At 50.9% G+C, this 25,573-nt stretch overlaps 1 protein-coding gene across 1 annotated transcript; it reads left to right on the forward strand.

Annotated features, from left to right (window-relative positions):
• LOC112981542 (zinc finger protein 268-like) lies at window positions 1-25,460 on the forward strand. The gene is made up of 4 exons (XM_064508061.1): window positions 1-353; window positions 1,706-1,820; window positions 2,243-4,444; window positions 21,021-25,460. Exons 3-4 carry the CDS (start codon window positions 2,563-2,565, stop codon window positions 23,558-23,560), a joined length of 4,422 nt encoding a protein of 1,473 aa, XP_064364131.1. The 5' UTR covers window positions 1-353; window positions 1,706-1,820; window positions 2,243-2,562; the 3' UTR covers window positions 23,561-25,460.
• The last annotated feature ends 113 nt before the right edge of the window (window positions 25,461-25,573 follow it).

A 25,573-nucleotide genomic window follows, 5' to 3' on the forward strand; every position in this document is an offset into this window, starting at 1 on the left:
CTTCCAGCTTCCCACAAATGTAGCGGTGCAGAAGAAAGGCACATCGGGGAGAATTTCCCTTCCTCACCCTCCCCGCGAGCCCGCTAACACCATCGCGGCCGCATGAAAATCCATCTCAGTGGTGCAAATCACGAGCATCTTCTCTATCCTCCCCCTGCTCGTTCAACCTTTGCTCTTTGTCTTTGTTTAGCTTCACCCTTCCTCCGGTAGCTCTCACTGCTCTGGCCACAGACTTCCTTTAGGTCAGCTCGGCTGCCGCTGCAGCACAACTTGCAGCCAAGTCGCAAACACTGTAGTGCTGCTGACTCCCCAGGAGGAAAGACATGCCTGCCAGAGATTAATGGCTCACTCAGGTAAGATGCTTTCCGCCGACCTCTTGTCTATTTGTCCAGGTAGCTGAAATAAAGAAGCAGCAACTCCCTGAGATTTGACTCTGACCCTTGAGTCAAACCCTGAGTCTGGGGGATTGCAGAGTTGGAAGTAACAGCAGGAATTGAATCTGTAAGATCGGGATGCTAAAAAATAAAGGAAGAAAGTAGGCAGGAATTTCTTCTTTTACAGTGATCTGAATTCAAATATTTGTTCCTTTTGTCAAAACTCAGAGGCAATTGAAGCGCTGCTGTGAATTTGCCGGCCAGCAAGTTGTTGCCTCCAAGGGGTGGGTCTGAGCATCCAGTGTGCAGGGACAGGCCGTGACACATTCGCGACGAGCCTGTCTCCAGCCTGCCCACCTGCGTCTGAGCGTGTCGCTCGGAAAAGCAGCCAGACTTGGCAGAAGGATCCTTGGTGGCAGGGAGGCTACCTCCGCAACCTGCTCAGAGGGTTAATTCCCTTCCTCAGCAAAAACATGCCTTTGAACTTTTCTTTTGAGCCCGGCTGATGTTGAGGTTTTGTCTGTTGTATTAAAACCCATTGCTGGTGTTAGCTATCTGTCCCCTGGGAGGTGGTCTCGATACTCCACAGGGTCTCCCCTCGGCTAGCAAACACTAGACCCAGATCCTCCTCCAAGCATATGTGTTTCATCTTTCCTGACGCAGTAAAGCTTTGCAGGTAGACTTTTCCTCTGTGTTCTTTTCTGTAACAGTGTGGTGAATTCAGCTGGGACAGAAGCACCGTTGTACTTCGATCATGGCTCTTACTGGCTTCTATGGGAATCCAGATGGGTTAGCTGAAGGGAGAACACAAGAGGTGTGACCGAGTCTGAAATAGCTTTCCCTGCCTGTATCTTCATTTTCCACTCTGACTCTTGTTATCTGCAAACTCACAGCATTATTTAGATATACAGCTTCTTCCTTACAGGTTTCCGAATCACCTCTCCCATCAAGAACCACGTCTCTCGCCCCTGAGCCAGGCACATCCCCATCTTCCCAACTCCCTATACCTTGGCACCAGGCTTCCCAGGGACTCAGCTTCTCAGCCACAGTGTCCCCCACAGCCCAGACCCCAGTGCCTGATCTCACTGGCAACCCCTGTCCCTGCTGACAGCTTGTCCCATAACTGGTGATTTTGGCAGCAGCCTCTCCAGCCATGACAGCCTCCCCAGCTGTGTATATCCTGTGTTGATAGGCACCTGGAACATCCATATCTTTCTCCTCTCAGTCTTTCAGGCTCCTTCCTCAGGGGAATTCACAGTCTTGATAGGAGGTGGTGTTTGTGCGGCTCACTTGTCTAATGTGACACAATGCTTTTCTAATGGAAAATATAGGTCCCAGACTATTGATTCAACCTCCTGTGACCAGGATAGAGTCACTTAAGCTTCCCATGCCTCAGTTCTCCAGCTGCGAAATGAGGACAGTGCTGACATGCCTTTCCCTGTTCAGGTTGGTTTTCTTCTAGGTTTGGAGAATTTTGGCTGCTCCACAGTCACTTTTCAGAAACGGGACTTGTTGCAACAGTTATTGCAAAGCACATTAACTAATTAGCTTGTTAATTTATAAATCTTCTCAGTAGAAGGGCTGTAAAAACATATAGAGTTATGCTGAAGGTCAGTTACCAAAGGAGCAATAATACAGCCAAAACCTCAGGGTCCTTGCTGGTCTGAGTACATTACAGATTCTCCCTGTAGCCAGAGGAAATTAGTTTGTTCCAGCTCTCTCTGTTGGAGTCCAGCTTAGACTGTGGCTTCAAAAGTCTCAGGTTCAGTCTCTCACGTAGCAGCCAAGGTGCCACCTGTTGTGTTCACACAGTGCATGGTGTTGGTGGAGAAGAAATAATGCCTTAATTTGCTCTTTGTTTTTTGCAGTCCAACAATTCGAGTTTCCATGAATGCCTGGGAAGCCTCTCCGGGAGGTTAGAGGAAGCAGGAGATGGAGTTATAAACATTATGCCTGCAGCTGAGATAAAAGGTGACTGAGAAATGAGGAAGACCAGACCTGGAGTAGAGCAGCACCACCCTTTCCCTATGGGGAACAAAGTGCATCCATTAAAGTGCACTTTGATGTGTGAGTGCTGATGGTTTTTATATCCTCCTAGACAGTCCATCCCCATAACACTGTGGCTTTTTCATACCTGCTGGCTGCTTGGCAGCCCTATCACACACTGCTAGGCCCAGGCACTGCTGTCATGAAGGACCTGGTTAAGCGCATGGTGTTGAAGACACACTCATGTCTGGAATGTGGTAAATCCTTCAGCAAGAAGGGAAACCTGAAGAGACACCAGAAGATCCACACAGCAGAGGAGCTCTTCACTTGCGGGGAGTGTGGGAGGCGCTTCACGACCCGGGGCCACCTCACAACCCACCAGAGCATCCACACGGGAGAGAGGCCCTTCTGCTGCGGGGAGTGCGGGCGCTGCTTCCGCCTGGAGATATGCCTGGCCGCCCACCAGAAGACACACACCAAGGGTGGGCCCTACCTTTGTGCCCACTGCGGGAAGAGCCTGAGCACGAAGATATACTTCAACATCCACATGAGGACCCACAGAGAGAAGAGACCGTTTGCCTGCACTGAGTGTGGGAAGAGCTTTGTGAAAAAGGGGACACTCACCGCACACAGGGAGATCCATAAGCGAGAGAAGCCCTTCAAATGCCCTGATTGCAGCAGGTGCTTTGGGCAAAGTGCCACGCTGCTGGCCCACCAGAAGATACACCTCCGCGGAGGGCCCTTCATTTGTACCGAGTGCGGGAAGAGTTTGAGTACCAAGCGGTATTTCAACGTCCACCAGAGGAACCACGCCAAGCAAAAGCCACTTGAGGGACACATCAACAGCATGTCTCTCCGGATCATCCAGATTAAAGAAGAGCCTGACTTGGCCTTCACACTGAAGGAGAATGTGTTGGACAACATTTCCTGTGATGGAGATGGATCTCAGGGGTGTAGTCTACCTAGAAACCTATCTGATACAAAGAGCCCTTCTTGGAAAATCCAGATGAAGGAAGAATTGGAACGAGCCATTGACGGTGAAGTAAATATTACTGCAATAGCCTGCCAAAAACTCTGCATCAAAGAAGAGCCACCAGAAAACCTGGGCTATGGAAAGCTCTTTGACCCAAAGATCTCATTGATGGCTTTATGTGGAAGCCAGGTTAAAAAGGAAGGAGATGCTGATGTGCAGCATGTGGGGGAAGTCCCCACTGTTGGCAACAGAGTGGTCCAGGTGAAGGAAGAACCACAGGAAAGCATTCAGTATGGGATCCATTATGGGCAGAAGACAAACCGCAGTGCCATTCGGAGGATCCAGATTAAAGAGGAAGCCGGTGTGGAGGCTGACCACCAGGAAAGCCAGAGCCCGAAGAGGAAGCAGAAGAAATGCCATCAGCCCGCCAAAGAAGGGCTGCTGGAAAACCGAGAGAAATCCAAGTCCAAGAAAGATCCCTCAGCAAAGGCAGTTCCCAAAGCTGAACGGATATTCCCCTGTCCTGAGTGCGGGAAGAGTTTCAATCAGAAATCCAACCTGACCAGACACCGGAAGATCCACACAAGTGAGGGGCCATACAAGTGCAGCGAGTGCGGGGAGAGCTTCCGCATGAACCGGAAACTGGTCCGGCACCAGAGAGCCCACATGAGTGAGCCCTTTAAATGCACTGAGTGTGGGAAGAGCTTCACTCAGCGATCGAATCTGGTTCGGCATCAGAGGATCCATACCAAGGAGGAGCCCTACCAGTGCCCTGAGTGCGAGAAGACCTTCAACCAGAAGGCCAATCTCTTCCGGCACCAAACAATCCACATTCGTATGGGACCTTGCAAATGCACCAAGTGTGGGAAATGCTTCCCCCAGAAGCGGCAGCTCATTAAACACCAGCTGCTCCACTCCCGAGGTGGGGCCTACAAGTGCGGGGTGTGTGGGAAACGGTATCGGCTGAAGAAGTACCTGAGAAGGCATCAGAAAATCCACATACGGGAAGGAACTGTCCCACACATGAAACGGGGGGAGGCCACAAGGAGCAGTAGCAGTCCCCACCACAACGAGCAGAGAGTGCTGGTCCCTGTGAAAAGCGAGGACAAGAGCTGATCCGTCCTAGTCCCCGCACCTGGGGGAGAGTCCTTTTGAGAATGGGGATGGGGACAAACTCTGCTGGCCTCATGTATGCAGAACCTCTGGTGGGATTTAACCTGAGTGAGGTAGAGGGGCAGAGCACTGATGGAAACCAGTCATCTGCTGCTTTTTTCTGCAGACCAGCTGCAGGGTACCTCTGGTTCACAGCAGAGCATTTGGAGATGGAGGGATCCTGGTAACAGGATGCCTGTCTCTCTAAAGCACGCAGAAGGTGTGGTTACCAAAATTGTCTTGTTTGGGCAAAATGTAGCTGAGAGGCCTGGGAAGTATTTATTATGATTATATCAGTGTTTCTGAGAAAGCTGAAGAGAACCTATCCCATCTAGGCAAGGGTTTAAAGTAAGGGCCTGCTCTCTTCTTCCCCGTCCTGTAGCTCTGATTCACACCTTGACCCCACTAGGTTGATGGATCTGAATTGCTAGTCAACCTGGTGATACAGATTTGGAAGAAATAGCTGCCAGCCAGTGGGACCAGGGTTTGAAGCCTTGGATGCTGCAAACCAGGCTCTCAAATTGACTTAAGTCAAGTCCCTAGAGGTAAGTTATGCAAAATTAGTGACTGTTTTCCAAAGCTAGCCAAGAAGCCAGCAGATTGTATTCTGCCTTGTACCCCCACAGCCCTACTGTCTGGGTGCAAATGAGAATTTCTTTTCTTAGTATCAAATGTTTTTACATCTCCGATGTCTCAGGGACTGCCTTTGCTACCACAAGTCCCAGAGTCATCACTCACCTCACCAGCTCGGGGTAATGAGTTAACACTGGTGCTGATTCTTAACAACCTGCTTTAATTGCCTTTTACTGTGAAGCTCTTGGTAGGATTTTGACTTTATTGGACATTATTTATGGAATTCAAAACAATCAACAGAAATAGCTGAAAAGGGCTTTGGACTTTATGGACTAGAAGACTGGAAACTGTTTCCCTGCTGGGATGTTTTCCCCTTCTCTTGCTGGTGTGAAGGGAACTGTGCAGCTTCTCAAAAGCATGGACAGTTCGGTGTTTTTTATTGCTCACTGCTAATGATTTTGTTTGAGTGTTCCCTGGTAAGAGAGATCTTTATGTCTTGAAAGTCCCTGGGGAAGCAGAGCTGTGGCGGGAGTCCAGGATCCCCTGAGTCACTCTCAAGGATTTCTCTGTGACATTGCTACATAACCATCAGGACACTGCAGGGCAAAGGCTCATATTAGGGTTCAGCATCTTCCTGTAATAGGTGGGGTCCCAGAGGCAAGGGGCGAAACATTGAACGGTGAAACAGTGGCTCCACCTCTCTGGTAGAGCCACTCTGGTTCTTTACAGGAAAGGAAACCCCATCCCCATCCCCCATGGCCTACCGGGAGTAGCCACACTGCCTACTTCTCCCAGGGCATGGCATCCTCTTGGAGGCATCTGAAAGTCATGTAGCACGACTTTGGGCAACTACCTGCTGTGACACTGCAGACCCAAACTGCTGGGTTTTTTGCACTGCCTTCGCTGGAGCAGGCCAGTTTCCTCTCCAGATAGGGAAACTGAGGCAAGAAGGGAAGGGAGGGAACAGGAAAAATTATACTTGAGCTTTGCCTTTACCAACAGCTTGGGCTCAATTGTGTTGAGCTGTTTTGCTGTGGTGATTCAAGCCTAACACTGAGTACAACTGCTAAAGCCTAAAAGCACAACAATTTTAGTGTTTAGACTCCCTTGGCTTTCCGAATAGTCACTATGCAGCAGGCAGCCCCAGGAGGTGATTTCAAATGTCAAAGCAAGCTCTGACTCAGCCTCTGAAGGAGCCTACCTCTGCCCATTGTCTATCCAAGCCCTCACCTATGAACCTTAGCCAAACTGGTTGATATCAAAACCCCTGTCAGATCCCTCTGACCAGGCAGACACTCATTTCTGGGGAGGAGAAGGCAGACGTACAAGGGAAAACAACATCTTTAGGACGTGGTAGGGGAGTGCCAAGGGATATCCTTGTTAGAAGAATGGGTCCGGGCAGTATCGTGGTTAGGTGCTTCACCGCAAGGTTGGTAAACTGTGTTCCTCTGGAAAAATATGGCTGAGCCCAGACAACCCTCTGCTGGGCTTGCTGAGGGGCAGAGGTACAGCAGAGCCCTTCAGTGGGCAGAATGTAATCACCAGATGGAAGGGATTCGTTTCCTTTGCATTAGCCTAGCATTAGTCATTGAGATTTTTACCAGCAAAAGGCAGTGGTATTGGAGGTTTGCCAGTTGTACTATTGTTTCCTCTCACATAGACAGGACAGTGAGTTAATGTCAGTAGCTTTCCTGGACATCATTGGATGTTGCACCTTTGACTATGGTCTGTGTGGGTATCCCAGCTTCTGGAGAAAATCAGGGCTGATAGTAATATCTCGTCAATAAAGTAAGTATTTAAAGAACAAAAGCAAAGCCTCTTTTCTGTTTTTTTTTTTCTTTCCTCAGTTATCACTGAGAGAACCTCACTAATTTCTACCCAGAATGCAACAGATGAACAATGTCAGAATGAGCTGCATAACAGATGCACCAACCAGATGCATCTGGTTGGTGAAGAGCCCTCCCAGCTTTGCTGACTGTATTGACCAGCTCTCCACTGACCTGGCTAGGAGCTAAGACTCCCACATATAGATTGTGGGGCTCCATTCAGTGGCCCACACATAGGTACCACGCAAAGTGCCCTAAGGTATCTGCACAAGGCTGGCAGATATTGACACAGGCCTTATGGGAGACCTTGACCTTCCTGGATGCGCAACTGGAGGCCAGGCTGGACACGTTAGGGTATCTCAAATGACACTAGACACCATGGTGTAGGAAACTGAACTGACCTTAAACGGAGGTGTCCATCTGCAAGCTGATCTCCACCCTTGGTGTCCCACCTTTAGGAGCACAGTGCTAGAAGTGGAAAGAGGTTCTTCCTATTAACATGCTCCCTCCAGTACTGCCACAATCTGCCAGGCAGTGGGATGTCATACTGTGGCTTCTTCAAGGACCCCTCCAAAGACATGACTCACAGGCGGATCAGGCTGCCAAGGCTAGTGTCTGCTCATGACGGTCATGTTGATGGTAATGACCCAGCTGCCCGAGGCAAGATGTATTTTATGGGAATTGAACAATGCCAAATCCTCATGCTCCCTTGTAGCAAAATAACCTTCATCCTCTTCTCTCTAAACCCATTAAAATGGCTCCCTGATGATAATCTAAATCATTGCCTTATTCTCTACTGCATGGATTTCATACCGAACACCACATCTATAAGCATTCTCTTAGAAGCCTAAGTCAGCAAGTGAAAATGATGCCCAGAAGGTCTGATTTTGTTTTCAGAGCTCTACAGCAAATTTAGTGTGGGCAGGCTGAAGCCAGTGAAGTTAAATCAAAGTAAAAGTGGTGTTAATGGAGAGAGCTCCAAGCTCTGATGACTTCTAAAGGGAAACTTTCCAGTGTTGCACAGTGGGTCAGGTAGGCCCTGTTATCCTATTTCTGTCCTGTTTGTAGACATGCAGATTGTTTCTGCGGATTTCAGGAGGAATTTGGCTGTGGGACTTTTTGGATCATCTTTGAGTCATCGACTATCTCTGTATATCATCTTAACATCATTTCTGGTTCAAGCATTCAGGATGGCCTGTCTGAAGGAGAGATGGAGACAGTCTCTGTCATGGAGCACTTGTGCAGGAGTCTGTATTTTGTGCTGGTGGTGGGAAGCATGGAGCTGATTGGTGCTCAGCATGTTATGGTATGGTGGGAATGACAGGGTGCCTGGGGCCAGAGCAAACATCTGCTTGGACATAAGTGCCCTGGGATGTTTACTTGCCCTTTGAGAACATGACGGTTCCCACGAGAACTTATTCGAGAATCCCAGGCTGAAGGGAGTTTGATGTCCCCACAGATGGGGAATGAAGCACAGGAAAAGACCAGGGTGAAAACTGGGTGAGGTAAGAGCCAGCAACAGGACACACAGCATCACATACTCCCACAGCCCCTTTCTCTGCTCAGTTTCAGCTAGCAGCTTCCATGGGGAATGAGTATTTACCTCCTACCACCGTCTTACCACCTCTCATCCCACTCAGGAGCGGTGTGGTGCTACAGGATACCACCAGCAAGGGTCCCGGTGAGTGATGGGTGATCAAGCTGAACTGCCAAGTAAACATGGCCCAGCCACTGCCTCCACCTCCTGACCACAGTCCCCTGCCTCAAAAGGGGTTTCACATGCTGGAACAAAGGAAATGTGAGAGGTCTTCATTGAAGGAACAGGTACAATATGCTCCTGATTAGTTCCACCTATATGTTTTTCTGAACCAGGTCATAGAAAGATTTATGCTTTTTCCAGTGTTAGCCTGGAAATAGCAAAGAAGAGTGGCCCCTGAGATGGGGCTGGGTGCTGTGGAAAGTGCTGGCCTGTCTCTCTACACTAATCAGACAGGAGACAATTACAACCCATTGCTATCCCCTGTGAAAGGACTGCCACTCCGAGGTGGGCACTGCAGAGACCTGCTGCTTGCTCCTTTCTCTGCCCCAAGCTGATTTCTGTCTCTTTCACTTCTGTCTGCCTCTTCCCTGGGGAGCTGCTGTTTCAAAGATAACGACTTCCTCCGAGGTGGCAGAGCAGGCTGGAGTCAGCAAACTAAAGGGAGAAGTAGGAAGCAGAGATCTGGAGTTCCTTCCCTGCCAAGTCACAGGTTTTCTCATTTGCATCATCTGAAAAAAAAAAAGATAAAATGCTTTGCAAGTGGAATTTTTCTCCTATAAGATACAAACCGTTCCCATTTCTGTGTATATGTTGTCCTCCAAGTAACTGAACAGAGAGGGTCTGAGCATAGAAGGCATCTTCTGCTAGGGTGTAACAACATTTTGAAGTCACGCAAGAATAACCACCACTGTACCGGTGCTGAAATGCACTCACCTTTGGACATGCCTGCGAAGCAAAAGACCAGTCCCTGCAGGAAAGCTGGGAACAGCCTTGATCTGAGCTCAGTTTGGGGGGAAATGGACTTTGACTTAAGCTAAATGTTGATCTTTGTAAACTACAAGCTAAGCAGCCTTGAATGACAGTTTTCCTAATGACTGCTCAATGTGTTGGCTTAGGACGCAGACGGTCTTTTGCTAAGAGTCTTTTACTGCACAAATGAACTTCAGTCCACTTTGACTGGTCAATGGGACGCACTGTTATTCAGCTAGTGTTGCAGGCCCCAAAACTGCTCCATCAGAGTGGTCAGGCAAAGAAGTGAAAAAGTATGTGTAACAAAGAATGTGGTAGCTGCATTTAGTATAATTTAATTAAAACATTAACTAGCCTGAGACAGATTGAAGACTGCAGAGAGGAGGAGGAAAGGTGAAGTAAAGGGTGCCTGTAAAGCCTCTGACTGAACAGCAGAAGTTCACTGAACATCAGCTCTAACAACATGCAGGAATGACACTGAACTAGCGAAACAGCAGGAGAACCTGGCCTCCCCTGTAAGAATGTGTTAGGTCTGGATTAAATCTCACTTACTCACAGCTTAGCCTATTTGCATTAAATTAATTTAATGTAGCCTGAAGTTGCTGATAATAAAGTCCTATGCTGGGTAATGTAGCTGGTAACTATTTGCTCTTTTCAGAGTCGTGCTAAGCCATGACTGCTATTCACACCCACTCTAGGGTTTTTCTCCTTTAAGGCCCAGCTAGTGACTGATCTTAAAGTATCCCCTCCATCAGTTGACCCAATCCATGAGTGACAGTTCATTTCACCTGGTGTACAGCAGTAGCATCTAGAAACTGTGAAACTGGAGCTTCAGACATCTCCTTCATGTGCATTGCAGCAGAGGGACCAAAGGGGGACAGGACTAGATGCAAGTCGTGTTCTTCTTCTGATAGCTTTGATCAGCGAAGTGGCAGCATGGACTGTCCCACCATGGTGTTGGCATCCCAGGTGAGCTGCCTTGGGGTGGCTAGGGAAGCCCGTGAATGCTCCTTCCAGAACTGTGATGGTCAGGAAGAGTCTTCAGGCAGCTACACTCAAGCCAGGAGGTTCAAAGGGAGTGAGAAAGACTGGAAAACTGCAGACAAGAGTGTTCATTTATGGTCTGGAGACTTCAAAATAACCATTGGAAAGGGTAGGAACTCTCATGTTTCAAGACAAGCTCTAAGCATGGGGCAGTGGGGAGGGGAAGTGAGAGAGGAATGAGCTTGTGCATGAGGAAATGTTGCTTCTTCTTGGGCTCTTGCTCCTCTCTTTGAAGCATCTCCATCTCCAGTGTAGCGGAGAGGCTGAGGGTTGGTCTCATGCAGGTGCTCTTTTTCTGGGCTGACTATCTGCCCTGAGGGCACTCAGAGGCCTTAATGGCCCTCACCAACCTCACTTGTGCCCCCCCCCCCCCCCCCCACATCCTGTCGATGGACCCTGGGGCCTCATTTCAGCTCAGCCCTGGCCTGAGCTGTGCTGTAGGTGTGCTGGTCTCCAGCCTCTGCTTCCTGGATGGATCTTGGATCTATGCTCTAGGTAGCTTGTCTCCTGGATGAACTCCTCGTACCTACGTTGCAGCCTTGTTTCCAGCCCTGTCATTGGCCCTGCCTCCTTTTGCTTGCTACTGGACTCCCTGGTTGGACTCTGGACCTGCTTCATCACTTGCCATGTCTGGGGCAGTTGATAGACCCTGTTACTGGTGTCTGGCTCTGCCCACCGTGTTCAGCTCCTGCAGGACAGCACCCCATGGGTGAGGGCACGGCCTCTGCTGGAGTCTCCCTCAGCTCCCAGCTCCCCATCCCTTAGGGAGCAGGTGGCCCTCACTGCATCGTGACACTGGCACATGGTTAGTGGTGCCATCAGAAGTAGACAGCAGGAGAGAGAGAGAGAGGGGGAGACTAGGCAGGTACACAGATATCATGGTGTTACCAAAAGCACCTGTAAGTATCTCTGTAGCATCTGTGCACAAGAGCTGAAGTAGAGGATGGAAGGATAAATCAGAAGATCTCATTCCCTGCGCATTGCTACAAAATGATCCCTTAGAGGCTACTGCAGTGGGGTCCAGCCCAACCAGCTGGGGGGTCTCCCTCACAAGACTGAAGTTCCTCAGGGGGGTTGTGCATGTGCCTTGCTGGGGATCACCCTCTCCTCCCAGAACGGCACACAGCCAGGAATACAAGAACCACCTTAAGTCCCACAGCCATCCAGCTCCTCCAGTGGGGAGAGTGGGAGCAGGCTGTGACCAGTCCCAGTAAGTGGTAAGCACTCCCCCCTCTCTCCAGCTTAGGGGATCTGCGCAGTGAATCAGCACTGTTTGGTTTTGTTGCTTTTTCTTCTAAAGTTTAATTCCTTTTGTTTCAACTCATTTAAGCGAAGCTGATCTTAAACTGAAAAACCCTGTAAACAGCCCCTGGCATGCCTGCTTCTGTTCCCCACTAAGTACTGAAGTGCCGTCAGAAGTCAAAGAGCTTGTCATGAATTTCCTTGGATGGACCACCCAAAACCAAGTAGCTCCACATACACACAAAAGAACCTTTTCGGTGTAGTGCGAAAGATGGAAAAACAGGTCATAGATCAGTGTTCCTAACTGCAGGGAGCAGTATCTTAGAGGCACAGCTGGGGCACAGATGATCTCTCTGGGACTTCCCTCCTGCCAATAAAGTGGTTTATGGTACAAATCACTCCCATCTATAAATGTTCCCTGTAGCTTGACTCTGTTAAAGCCCAGGGGAACAGGAGAGGGGGAATTCTAATTCCATGTGAGACCCACAGAGGCTCATCCATTGCTCTCCAAGCCCAACTGCGACTCCCAGTAGGGCACGGAGAGCACCAGCCCCTTCTCAATGATGTGATGGGCTGCCCCCTCCCATGCTGGGTCCCTGTGGGATGCTCCAGTCTTATGGTCCCAGGGACGAGAGGCTCTTGGGGACCACGGCCACCCCAGGACCATATTCCTAGCAATGTTTCCAGGGGACATTTCCAAATCTGCATCAAATACTCTTTGTGTGCATCCATTTTGTTTCTTAAACTAAGCACTACTGTGTTCCCTGCAGCTAAAATAACAAGGATGCCTTGTGATTATTTGCCCATCATAATGGGACTTCTTTTACCTCCTAAAGACGTGCTTGTTAAATAGCTGACAAAGTCTGTAGCAAAGGACTACACTTTTCATTTTGACATCTCCATGCAAATATCCACCCATCTCCATGTCCTATCCATCTTCAGCTCAGCATAAGAAGGACCATTTCTGTTCACCAAATTGCTTGCTGCTGCTGGGGGCTCAGAGCAGTGCAGCTGTTAATGTACTGCCTAACTTTGACTTCTCTCTGTTGCCTTCTTTTCTCAAATTTATTGCCAAGTATCCAGCACAGTGAGTGGCAGAAGGCTATGAAGGTCTTCTGCTAACGTTGCACCCCAGCGTGGTCAGCCAGATGCTGGAGTTTAAACAGAGAAAGCATCCTGCTGCCCTCAGCAAGACGCTTCAAAGGGTTTAGCGCTAGTCTGCTGCAGAATATCGAGCGGCGAGCATGTAATGGTGCCATTATACATCTGTATATATCAGGCAGCCTTTGGGGCTCTGAAAGTTATTTTTCATGTCATTACAAATTTGTGAATTTTTCCAGCTAAGAGGAAAGAGAAAAAGAGGAAAAATAATTGTAAAGCCGGCAAAATTATTTCTGAAGTTTCAAAATCTTTTTACTTTAAAAATGAATGCAAACATCAAATTTTTCAGGTTTGGAGGAGTTTTTCTTGGTTAATCTTTGCATTAGAAGGAGTCAAACCTATCCTAAAACAAAATGCTTCATTCTGAGGTGAAAGTAAAAGATATTAAAAAGAGTTCTTAGGCTTTTTGTTTGTTTTCCAGAGAAAGAAGTAGAAAAAAATTTTTTTAAAGTTTACCTGGAACAAACTCTTGGTTTGGACAGTAGATCAGACACGACCACATATTCATACAGGTCTACCTGAAAAAAAGGACTCTTGAGATTTCCTAAGTGCTGAATTAAAATGGATGAATGAATAAGGCTGACAAGTGCTTTGAATGGAAATACTAATGTGCATGTTCCTGAGAGTGTAAGAGCAAGAGAAAAAGGACAGTGGATGCGACCAAGAATGCTGCGTTCCCATGGTTGTCTGTGACCAGAGGAGAGGTCAGAACTGAAAGAGGCAGCAACACAAGCGCTCTCTCCCCCTCCCCCTAAAAAACCCTTTTAAATTGGCAAAAGTATGGTAACTTTTAAGCAAAATGAAGCAGAGACAGGGACAGAGAGGATAGATGACCCTCTGGAAGCCACACGATAACTCGATGCCAGAGTCCAGAGCTGAATCCAGGAGTCCTGATGCCTAGCTCTGTTTAACACTGTCCACAGCAAGGCCCAGTTCCTCCTCTTCATTCTAGCTGGGTCAGTTCCAGAACTTCCTCCAAAAAAGACAGCTCTGAATATGCTTTTTCTCCAGCTTTGGCACTGTGTCCAACTCTATTTCAAGCCTTGACCAGCAAGTTACAGTGTGGTGGTCTGAAAAAAAAAGTGGAAGCATCATGAAGAGAATGCTAAAAATGAAAACCTCATCAGGAATTGAAATGAGGAAGGGGAAGTGAGAGCAGCCTCCCCACTAATTAAATCTCTGTGAAGCTGAATAAAGACAAGAATAAATAAATGCTGGCTGGAAACACAGGTAGCAACTCATTTCTTGGCAGCAAAGCACCCAGCTCTACATATCAGCCTACTCTCCTGTGAAAAGCCAGGAGCCAAGAACATGGCCATGTAGCCTCCAAACCCTCCAGACCCCACCCACATCAGTACACCCCATGTGGGAAGAAGGAGGAGAGCACATGAAGGACACTCCACTACCAAAGCCAGTTGGGCAGGTGTGAAAGAGAGGAGAAAAACCTGAGTGTGGTGAGAAGCTACCTTCTATTCATCCCTGAAGACACCCAAGCATACCAGTGTGGTATATGTGGGAATTTCTTCTTGAAGAACAGCCTCATGGCCCACCAAGGAAGGTCCAGAGGCATCCACAGGAGTGGAAGGAGACACAACGGGAGGACTCACAGCCCGCCAGAGGCCTCAGTGCCAAGAGAGACACAATAGGATCGAGGGAGACCGAAGGTATCTCTTGCAAGAAAGATGACGAGCAAGGCTGAGGACTCGCTGTCCCTGGGTCAGGGAGATCCATGCCGAGGATGGGCCTTATGAGGCCTTCATTGTGGTGTACCAGGTAGTGCAGGTCCCTTTATAAGAGTGGGCTAAAAACCTGCCCTAAATGGTGGCCCAGGCTGCTCATCTCTGCAAGAGAGCATGCCTTCTCCTCTCCATGGTCACTGTGTGGGTGGCCAGGGTGAATGCAGGCATATAGGCCACACAAGGTCCCCATTGGCAGCCACAGTCTTGGAGTGGTAAAAAAACAGTACAATGGTGGGTGTCCACCCTGCCTCCCTTCAGATCTTGAACCATGCTTCCAGATTTCCTAAATCCCTCCCTCCTTCTGCTGCCAAAAGAGAGAGAAAAAGCTCTTTTAGAGGTGATCCAGAGAATCCCACTAAGGTTTTAACTCTGAATCAGTTTCTGGAGAAGCGCATCCCTCTCCACGGACCACAGGGGGACCCAAAGGCTCAGCCTTGGCTCTCCAGCTTGGAGCATCATAATCCTTGGGCCTCTTCCAGTCCACGGATGGAGACAAGCACTACCATGGGGCACTTCTGAACGAAAAGAGTGACTGACCCTCCGGACGTGCCTTTCTCTGCATTTTTGGGCAAACCCCAGGTGACCAGGCAGACGGAATAACCCCTTTGCCATGTAAAGCAGGGACCAGGCTGGCCATCTAGACCTGCACAGTATTGAGCATGGAGAGCAGCAATTTGTACTGACGAAGAGTAACAAAAAAACCCTACCCTTGTCCAGGATCCAGCAGAATCAGTCAGGCCTATCTGTATTTCTGCTGTTATATTTTGTTTTTCTTGCACTTGTAATAAAGAATAAGAGCATCTTGATCTGTACCTTTTATCCAGTGACAAAGTTGACTGGAAGAAAGCTCTTTCCAGATCAAAGCCAGCTCCAATGTCCCCAGCCCTTGCGTCCCCCCCAGCAATGTAGCCATGTCCTTGCCAAGTAGTTATGTGGTAGGTAGCCCTTAACTCTTCCTTTGCTCTTCCATCCTATCCCATCCTAGGATGTCTTCACCTGGTCCAGACCATCTGTAACATTTGCTTGGTAAAAAGCACGAGAAATCTGACTGTATCCAGAAAAAACTCTTTGAAAATCCTGGGGTTTTCTTGGATCTAATTCAAGCCAATAGTCTGGGCGCCCAGAAGACTAAAAAGCTCTGATCTACCCCTGGTTATTTAGACTTGATTAAGCAAAAAAGTCTGTGCTCTGATACGAGGATCAGTTTACACCCACCACTAACTCAAACATCTGTCCTTGTTTTGGCTGTCAGTGGCCTGTACATCTGGGCTCACAGAAAAGCCACACAAAGGCAGGCGAAGCTGCTGTTCTCATGAAAGCATCTTGCTCTGGCTTGGGTAATTACTGCTTTTCTCTGCCTCTGCACCTCACCATGCCAGCAAGCAAAAATGGTCTGGTGTCATATACAGCAAAAGAAATGAGAGCATATCTTAAGAGTCTGAGGTGGGAGAGAGGGGGAAGAACATTCAGATGGAAAAGCTCTTAAAGGATTTTTTTTAGGGTGCTTTCCACCAAGTCATCCAGCTAAATGACTCATCCTGCTACCACAGTCTCTTGGTCGCATTCGAGGGAGCGCGTGCACAGACGGTGGCGGGAGTTGGCAGGGAGCAGAACCCCACCTCTCCAAGGCACCTAGCTGCTGAACTAGTACGACAGCAGCATGAAGCCTCATCTGCTCACACAGCGAGAGATCATGTCTCCAAACTTTGTCCTTGCCAGGAATACTTGTCAGCCAAGTGACTGGAGGTCACACTCCTGAGGACCAGAGAGGTGATCAGCTGGCCAAGGCATTAGGTCACAGACATCAGAGACTTTTGGTTCTCCTTTGTCCGAGGCTTCCCTTTTGACTAGCCAAGGGTTTTAATCGGCCCATTTCACCTTACCTCCTTAACTAAAAAAAAAAAGAGAACATAAAATCATTTACTTTGCCCTGTTTTTGTCTATCTATCTTTTTTTGTTTTGTAACTGGAAGAATAGAAACGAAGAGAATGTGTTATTCATATTCATGGTCACTCACAAAGTCAGCTGTGAGCCAGGCATATGACGTAGGGTGATGAAGAGGGTCCAATTTCCTACCTAAAGAGTCGAGAAAAACTAGAGCTGATTTTTCCACATTTTCAAGAATGGGACAATGATAACTTTTTCTTTCTGAGGATATTAAGTCACTGTAAAGGTCAGAAATAAGAAAGTTATGGCATTTTAGGCTAGTTTTAGAGATGGGGAAACTGAGGAAAAACTTTGGCTCACATAAAATCCCACATGCAATCTGCATCAGGCACACACTGTCATCCTTCCCTTCTGCTCCCCCATGTCATGCTTTGAAACAGTTGTGGACTCATTTCATCCGAATAACGTCAGAAGATGTCAGTTTGGTTTCTAAGTGACCTCTGAGAGCACATACTCAAAATAAGAAACCACCAAGAGCACAAAACATGCAACCACTAACACATGGTGAACTCCTTTTTTACAATAATTTTCCATTAAAAAAATGTATTTTTTAAAAAAGCAGTCTAATTCTGGAAGTGCATCCCCCAAAACACTTTAACTCTACTACCTGAGGTGCCTTCTGAAAGGCGCTAGTGACAAACAGCCAAGCCACTTGGCTGTGTCCATATGAGTAAATCAAACAAAGCGAGCACCATTCTCCGGCCCTGAGGGCACTGGCCTGGCTTGCGTCCATTGCCCCAGATTAGCAATGTCCAGCAGCCACCAAATGCTCTGGGACCTGCTGCACAACCCATACTAGCAGGGGCAAACATTTACTGTGGGCCCCTGCAGGCATCAGTGCTCGTGGTCATAGCTACGACCCAATCTAATCAGCCCGCTAGCTGCTACGAAACATCCAACAACAAGCAGTCCAGACCTCCCAGGAGCTGGACACTCTCAATAAAATTCATAGCTACTTTGAGGAAACAAGTTCCTTGGTCTAACTGACTGGAGACCCCTCCACCCTCCCCTCCCTCCCACCAAATGCCCCCTTTCAAGTCATCTCACTTCACTTCCCATTTACAAGTGCTTTGAGATCCACACACAAAAAGGGCCATAGATATGGATATGGATATGATCGTTTTCCCTGCTCACACAGCTCTGATGGGGCTGGCACAAGCAGAGAGTGAAAGGACACGCACTGAGGGCTCAGAGATACCCTTTTAGTGGGGACTTCTCATGCAAAGCGGTGCAGTTCAGCCACCTAAGAATAGCAACAAAAAAGAGAACTAATGTAAATCAAAAGCTATTTCCAGCCCGCTGTAGTGTGAGCACCACAGTTCCCTAAAACGACACGCTGCCACCAGAACAAGGCGATCTCCAAAGTGAAAGGGTGAGCAGCATCCCTGCACAGGACTACAGCTCCCAGGAGCCTGCAGCCCAGGCAGCGTGCGCCAGGACCGGGAGCTGGGCGGCCAAGCAGAGGTACCTGCAGGGATGTAACGTCGGCGGGGATCCCTGCACCGATGCCTGGGAGGTTTTGGGGCTGCTATTTCCCACTCCTAAGCCCCTTCCCTCCTTGATCCAGGTTCTCTTTCTCTGTCTCTCCTCCCCCGGTAGCTTTTACATCACTGACACAGACTTCCTGTGAGTCAGCACCAAGCGGACATTAGAGAAGTAAGTGGAAGAAGAAGATGAGCTCAAAGTGGGTAGAAACAAGAAAATTTGGCCAATGACACTTGGACAGTTTCAGAGCTGCAGTTGCTGAGGGAGATGGGAGACAGGTCAGTACATGACTGAGCTGGGATGTCCGGGGCCAGCATGGGGAGGCTCAGGGCTGAACTCCTCCATGGCATTTGCATGTATCCTGCAGGAAATGGCTGGAAGTTTGGGTCACTGTTGTGTAACCAGGAGTGTTTGCAAAAGTTGGCTTTGGGGGAGCAACCTTTCCTGGCTGGATAAATCTCCTTGCTTGTCTTTCTCAGGCTGAATCCTGCCTGATAGATTTTGCTTGCTCCCCTGGCTGGAGATGACCTGCGAAGTTAGAGGTATAGCTGACCCTGCTTGGCGCAGGAGCACGAAGCACTGGCACGAAATTAGGCTTTGTTAAATGCGGGGAATAGGAACAGCAGTGCAAGCACAGAAAGGGGTGTTCTTCCTTGAAAAACTGCCCTAAACACAATGCTTTTGGGACATCTGTCCTGCTCGGCAAGTGTCTGCAGGAGTGATGGAGGCACAGGCAGGAATGAGTTAATTACTCTAGCCTCTGCCTTGCAAGGAGGAGCGAGCGCATGCATGTGCCTGTGTGTTTGCTTGCGCATGTGTATGGGGGTTATTCCTGATGCAAGGCAGCGAGCAGCAGCTGCGGTGCTGAGAAGGGGTGCTCACATCAGTGTGTTTCACAAATGACATTCAGGCTGCTTGGCTGAAATGCGGCCACCTCTGGGGTGGAAAGGAAAAACGGTCAAGCCCACAAAACAGCCGGGAGAGAAGTTTGCCTGGGGCCATCTCTGGGCTCGGAAAAGTGTCTTGGGATTCCTGGTCTTCACAGAAAGTGAAGCAGCTTCCATTCCTCGGTCTAATTGAAGGTCCTTGAGGGAACAACACACTCTGCATCCATCATTGCTCCCGGTGCGTTAGCCAGGCAGTGCTGGGAGTGCAGTGCTGGGCTGCCTGGCAGGTTGCTAGAGGTGTTGCAAATGTCCTGGCAGCCAGGCAGGGTAGCTGGATCAGGGCGCTCTTTGCCCAGCTGAGGGACAGAGCAGGCACTTCTCAGGACCTCTTGTCACTTCAGGGTACTCAGGAGTCAAGGGGCAGAGGGAGGCCAGGATTTTGAGACAGGCTGGCCCAGGCCACCAGCAGACACCCCTTCTCACGAGCTGTCCCCACTTATGACGTGGGGTCGTAAGTGCTGGGATTCCCGTGTTCCCCTCTTTGGTTCACCTAAGAGGAAAATCCATGGCAAATGGGGCTGTTCTCTCGCTCAAGTGTCAGTGCCCTGGGCTTTTCGCAAGGGTGGGACACTAATGCTGGTGGTGGTGTTGTTGTGTCCTTCATGGGTCAGGCACAAAAGCTCACAAATTCAACCCTGCACTAGGGCAAAGCTGGACTTTTGGCAAGCCATGACAGGGCGAGGGGAAGGGGGAGAAAGTGTTGGCTCCTTGCTGTCCTCCCGGATGCTGATAGGAAGTCTCTGTCCCTCCAGACATCCTCCCAGCTTCCAGCCCCAGCAACCTTGCACACGCTCTGGGGTCTGCCCCAGTGTTGCACTGGGTTTCGCTTCTCCCTCCATCTGGTCTGGCTGCAGATGTGACCCAGATGTTGCTGTCCCCTTGCTGAGGCAGATGTGACACCCCTGAGTGGCTTATTTCCCCTTTGCCTCTGTGCGAAGGGCAGAGGACAAGACCCCTCTGCAGAGTGATTCAGAGGGGCCAAGAGAGGAGCTCAACAGCAAGGTGGCAACACAGTGCAGAGACCCGGGTGGAGTCCAACCTGTTTGGACAGGGCAAAAAGTCTCTCAAGAAATGCATAGGCACCCACCAAGGGATGTAAACCCCGAGAGGGAGGCACAGCCAGACGAGCCTCAGACCATGCTTGGACAGTTTGGTTTCACAGCTGTGAGATTTCATTGCTGCCTGAGGGCCGTGGAGCATGACATGATGGGTCCCAGAGACAAGCAGCTGTTTGCTTCTCCCAAAGTTTCCCCTTGTGGAGCTGGGGGAGGCCCCCTCTCTGCCCTCACACCGAAGGAGACGTAGCTGACTGTAGCAGCTGGTCTCAGCGAGGGATGTGTCTGGCTCCATCTCGGCCCGGGGCTGCTGGTGCCGTCCTGGCTCAGCGCTGGGCTTTGCACACCTCTGGGGACATGCTGGTGTAGCCTGGGCACAGGCTGTTAGACAGCAGTGCAGCACTGCCTCTCATCCACTCCGGAGATGGGTCTGGAGGTGCCCCTCGCAGAGCTGTGCTTACCTCTAGGAATGCTGGTGATCGTGTGTCCTCAGCCTTCACCACCCCGTTGCAGAAAATGAGCGGTGCTAAAGCGGTGTCATGTCCTGTTCAGAGATCAGCGCTGCAGGAACAGCCGCCAAAACAGCAATTTCTTGTAATGAGGACTCAGAGATGTCAAGAAATTCCAGCCTGTGCCAGGCAATTCCAGCAAACTCCTTCTATCCCTTAATAGATTTTACAGTCTCATGGCCTTTAGTTTTATTGTAATTAACCAAGCTTTGCTAGGCTTTTATTTATAATGTTATTTATAATTTTCTTCTTTGCATGACACCTTACCACATGTGTGGCTTGATTTTTCTTTTCCTGTTGGCCTTGACAACATCCTCTGGCTTGCTTTCTTTACAGGTTCAGACCTCATGAAAAGAAACACGGACTTTCATTTGAAAGAGAGTAATGAAAACTAGCACTGGTGCTTCCCCACAGTCACCAGCTCCAAGGAGCCCCAGCAGGCAGGGAAAGCTGGAGGCAATGGCCAGAAATGCCCTCAGTAAGCGGTTTTCTAATGAACACCACCTGGGCCACAGCCTCTGAGGACTGGCATGATGGAGCAGCCGGCCACGATGACTCTGGAGCTCTTGGAGGTAGAGGATCATCTCAGCCAGCCCCAGGAGAAGTTATATGCTTCTACGATTTGTGGGGGCAGTTTTAACCACAAGGTTATCCTAGCAGCCCACCAGAAGTCCCACAAGGAGGACATGGAGGCTGAAGGGTATGAGAAGGAGAGAAACACTGAACCAGTCAGGGAGCTGCAGGACCTAGAGGCCATCGGAGCCAGAGAGGAGGTCAGTGGGGAAGGCCAGGGAGATCAGAGGGCACAGAGGGATCCTGAGAGGAAGGAGAAGCCCCACGCCTGCAATGAGTGCAAAAAGAGCTTCAAGATGAAAGTGGACCTTTCCAAGCACCTCCGTACTCATATGGGCGAGAGGCCGTTCCCTTGCACCGAATGCAGCAAGAGGTTCATCACCAAATCGCAGCTCAAGGAGCACCAGAGGATCCACACCGGGGAGCGACCGTACAAGTGTCTGGACTGTGGGAAGAGCTTCACCCAGAAGTCGCAGCTCATCGTGCACCGCCGGATCCACACGGGCGAGAAGCCCTACCAGTGCGGCAGCTGCCAGAAGAGCTTTGTGGACAAGTCGCAGCTGGTGGCCCACCACCGCATCCACACAGGTGACCGCCCCTTCAAGTGCGGGGTGTGCAGCCGCGGCTTCCGGCAGAAGATCACCCTCATCAAGCACCAGCGGGTCCACAGCACCGAGGGAGGCCGGCGGGATGCCACCAGGGTCATCGTGGCTGAAACCACACCGGCAGGGGAGAAGATCTTCCGCTGCGGAGCCTGCGGGAAGGAGTTCAAGAAGAAGTCGGTGCTGGTGACCCACCAGAGGATCCACACCGGGGAGGAGCCCTACGCCTGCGCCACGTGCGGAAGACGCTTTCGCCAGAAGATCCACCTCGCCCGCCACCAGCGGACCCACGAGCGGCCCGCGGCCCACGTCTGTGGGGCCTGCGGGGACCGCTTCGGCACCAAGGGGGAGATGCTGCGGCATCGCCAGAGCCGCCACCCCCGCCAGGCCCCCCACACCTGCACCGCCTGCGGGAAGCGCTTCAGCCAGAAGGTCGGGCTCACGGCCCACCGACGCGTCCACGAGCGGGCACCAGGGGCTGCCAGCGGGGGCAGCAAGCCCCTCGGGGCCACCCACGCCTGCGGGCAGTGCGGCAAGACCTTCGCCAAGAAAGGCAACCTGGCCAACCACCAGCGGGCCCACACGGAGGGCCGGGGCCACCGCTGCGGGTGCTGCGGCAAGGGCTTTGCCCGGCGGGCGGAGCTGGTGAAGCACCAGCGCACCCACACCGGGGAGAAGCCCTATGGGTGCGGGCAGTGCGGCAAGACCTTCGCCCAGCACGCCCAGCTGGTCGCCCACCAGCGCGTCCACACCGGCGAGCGGCCCTACCCCTGCGGCGACTGCGGCAAGCGCTTCGGCGACAAGTCCCGCCTTGCCGTCCACCGCCGCACCCACACCGGCGAGCGCCCCTTCCCCTGCGCCGCCTGCGGAAAGGGTTTCCGCCAGAAGGTCGCCCTGGCCAAGCACCGCCGCGTCCACGAGCGGGGCCGGGAAGAGGCCGGTGGCGAGGGCGAGGGGCGGCAGAGCCCGGCCGGGCCCCGACGGCGGCTCCCCGGCAGCGAGCAGCCCTTCGCCTGCGGTGAGTGCGGGAAGGGCTTTGCCCAGAAGGCCCAGCTGGCCGTCCACCTCTGCACCCACACCGGCGAGCGGCCCTTCCCCTGCGCCGACTGCCCCAAGGCCTTCAGCGACAAGTCCCGCCTTGCCGTCCACCGCCGCACCCACACCGGCGAGCGGCCCTTCCCCTGCGCCGCCTGCGGCCGGGCCTTCACCCAGAAAGTGGCCCTCGCCGCCCACCAGCGGGTCCACACGCGGGAGCACCGGCCCCCGCCAGCGCCTGGACCCCCGGGTGAGGAGTGGCCCTTCCCCTGTGCCGTCTGCGGGAGGGGCTTCCGCAAGGAGATCGCCCTCGTCAGCCACCAGCGGGTCCACACCAAGTACGAGCCCAACCGCTGTGGCAAGTGCGGCCAGGTCTTCCCCGACCGGGCCCAGCTCCGGCTCCACCAGCCCTCTCATGCTGAGGACCGACCCTTCAAGTGCACCACGTGCGGGAAGGGCTTCAAGAGGAAGGAGATCCTGGTCACCCACCAGCGGGTCCACACGGGAGAGGCACCCTTCCAGTGCCCCCAGTGCGGAAAAAGCTTCTCGCAGAAGGCCAACCTCATGAAGCACCAGCTCACCCACACCCGCAGGGGCCCATTCATCTGCTCTGACTGTGGGCAAAGCTACACCACCATCGGCCACTTCAAGAGGCACCAGAGGAACCACCTCAAGAAGCGAAGCCCACCTGGTGAGGGAGAAGAGCCCCTTGAGGACCTGACAACTGGCCACATGGCACTGGAGCCTGTGGGTGGCCACAGTGGCCCTGTCATTGTGGTGAAGACAGAGGTTGATGCTGATGACTATGAGGTCCTGCAGGTACCCTGATGGAGCGAATCCGTGTTTGCACCTGCTCCTTTGGGGACAGGGATGCTGCATCCCCCCTCAGCCCATGTTCCCATGCTTCCCTGGGAGCAGCCAGGACATCTCACAGCATTCGGTGGGGGTCAGGAATGAAAACACCTGCTAGGATCTGGACTGCAGCATTCAGAGAAACCCTGAATAAAGCCTCAGTCAAAACTGGCTTAAAAATGTGAGAATTGGGTATGGGGGGGGGGAATACATAGGTGTTTTGGCTTCTTTTTTGATTTTTAAGAGTCACTTTTTCAGGGGTGTTTTTTCTATTTTTTTTTATTATTGTTTGGCTAACAGGAGGGCTGAAAAGCTCATTTTTTAAAGCAAGAAAATGAAATCTGTGATTTCGGATATATTTGCCTGACTCCAAGAACTGGAGCGTTAAAAAACAAGACACCGAATACTGAGACACTTGCCATCTCCAACTTCCTGGCAGGAACTGGAGCAGATCAGTGTTGTACCTAGGCCTCCAGCCGCAGACACCGGCACCATGAAACAGCAGTCACCCAACCATCCTGTGGGCACGTGCTCACTGCAGGGCAGCGTGGAGGTCCACTGCCATGGGAGAATTGGATCGAGCTATACAGGAGGATATCACTACCAATGGACTCAGGGATGGGGACCGTCCTGGCACCTGGGGAAGTCACACTGAAGTCATTTAACGCTACTCATGGGGCGCAAACGCCCACCCAACATGGGCCAGTTTGCAGACCTAGAGCCTCAGAGTAAGCACGGGCTCAAAGCCAACGCAGGGTTTATTTCAAACTGTTGTTGTTCCCAAGGAACCTGCTTTAAAATAAACTCATGCATGGCTTGATTGTAAGTGGTAATCCCAGGGCACGTTTGTACAAAACTGAGGACATTTGTAGCACAGCCATGGTTTTAGAGGCACGGTTTGTGAGGTCTCGGACCTGTTTCTTACACTGGTCAAGTATTCTTGGTTGCCGTGACACTATGTGGCTCCTAAACCTGGCGAAATGCCAGAGAAATCCAATGCAAGCCAGTTCAGCTCCTCAGCAGCTGCAGGACATGGTAACATCACCCATGGGTACCACCAGCTCTGGGCATCCCACAGTCCTGCCGCAGCATCTGCCAGTCAGTGCACTGAGGTAGGGAGTGAAAAGGAGACCATATCGTCTCACCTTTACAGCCTTGACCATAGTGTGGCACCAGCAAATGGTGTGTTTAATTGCTCTTTCCCAATGAGCTCACAGCCTCCCCTGGGGGGTTGTTGTGCCCATGCAGCGAGCAGTGCCACCCATCCTCCCGCTCCCCATGCTCCTCCAAAATGCTCCCTCCTTAGCACCCGGGCTTTGCCTTTGAGGCCACGCCGAGGTGCAGCATGGCACCCACATGTACATAGCTGCTGATTTGCACATGCCTTTGGAGCTCAGGAAGCCACCTCACACCCTTAAAATTACCCAGGAATTGGCAGGATCGGGATTTAAAACCATTCCTCTGGAGTGATTATTCGTGCTGGATTCATTGTGAGCCCTGTGCTGCATCCCCCACCATAGCTCCTGCTACTAAAGGCCTCTTCCATTTAATTAATATCCTTCCATTAACCACGGCAAAGAGCTCTGTTGCCATGAAGTGATGACAGGAGCTGAAAGAGGTCTCAATATGCCACTGTTAGCTTGCAAAAGCTGGGCTGGTCTGTCTGCAAACCCCGTGCAGTAACCTGATGAGCCAAATGGGTAGGTAAACAAAATTAAAGGCCTAAATCCATTTACAGAATAGATGTAAACATCTGAGCCAGTCACCCCAGTCTCTGTTTTAAATCAAAGAAGAGAAATAGGGACTTGGAGAGAGTGATTTATCTGCCCTAGTTTAGACATCCGCTCTGGGATGAGAGTCCTAGCTGGACTGACTGTACTGGTTTGATCCCCACTGGTTGCAGAGGGGAGCCAGGGCAGACAGGCTCAGAGGAGACACCCACCTTCGGTTCTCATGGTTGTTAGTCCACACAAGCCAGTCCATTCGGGG

The sequence above is a fragment of the Dromaius novaehollandiae genome, chromosome 2 (genome assembly GCF_036370855.1).
Source record: "Dromaius novaehollandiae isolate bDroNov1 chromosome 2, bDroNov1.hap1, whole genome shotgun sequence".
In the NCBI taxonomy this organism is placed as follows: domain Eukaryota; kingdom Metazoa; phylum Chordata; class Aves; order Casuariiformes; family Dromaiidae; genus Dromaius; species Dromaius novaehollandiae.

What these genes read in the sequence shown, in the direction of transcription:
- LOC112981542 (XM_064508061.1), top strand. Translation starts at nt 2,563, where the DNA reads ATGAAGGACCTGGTTAAGCGCATGGTGTTGAAGACACACTCATGTCTG. An exon ending in TGTGAAAAGCGAGGACAAGA is followed by an intron (nt 4,445 to 21,020) that starts GCTGATCCGTCC and finishes TTTTCTAATGAA; the next exon opens with CACCACCTGGGCCACAGCCT.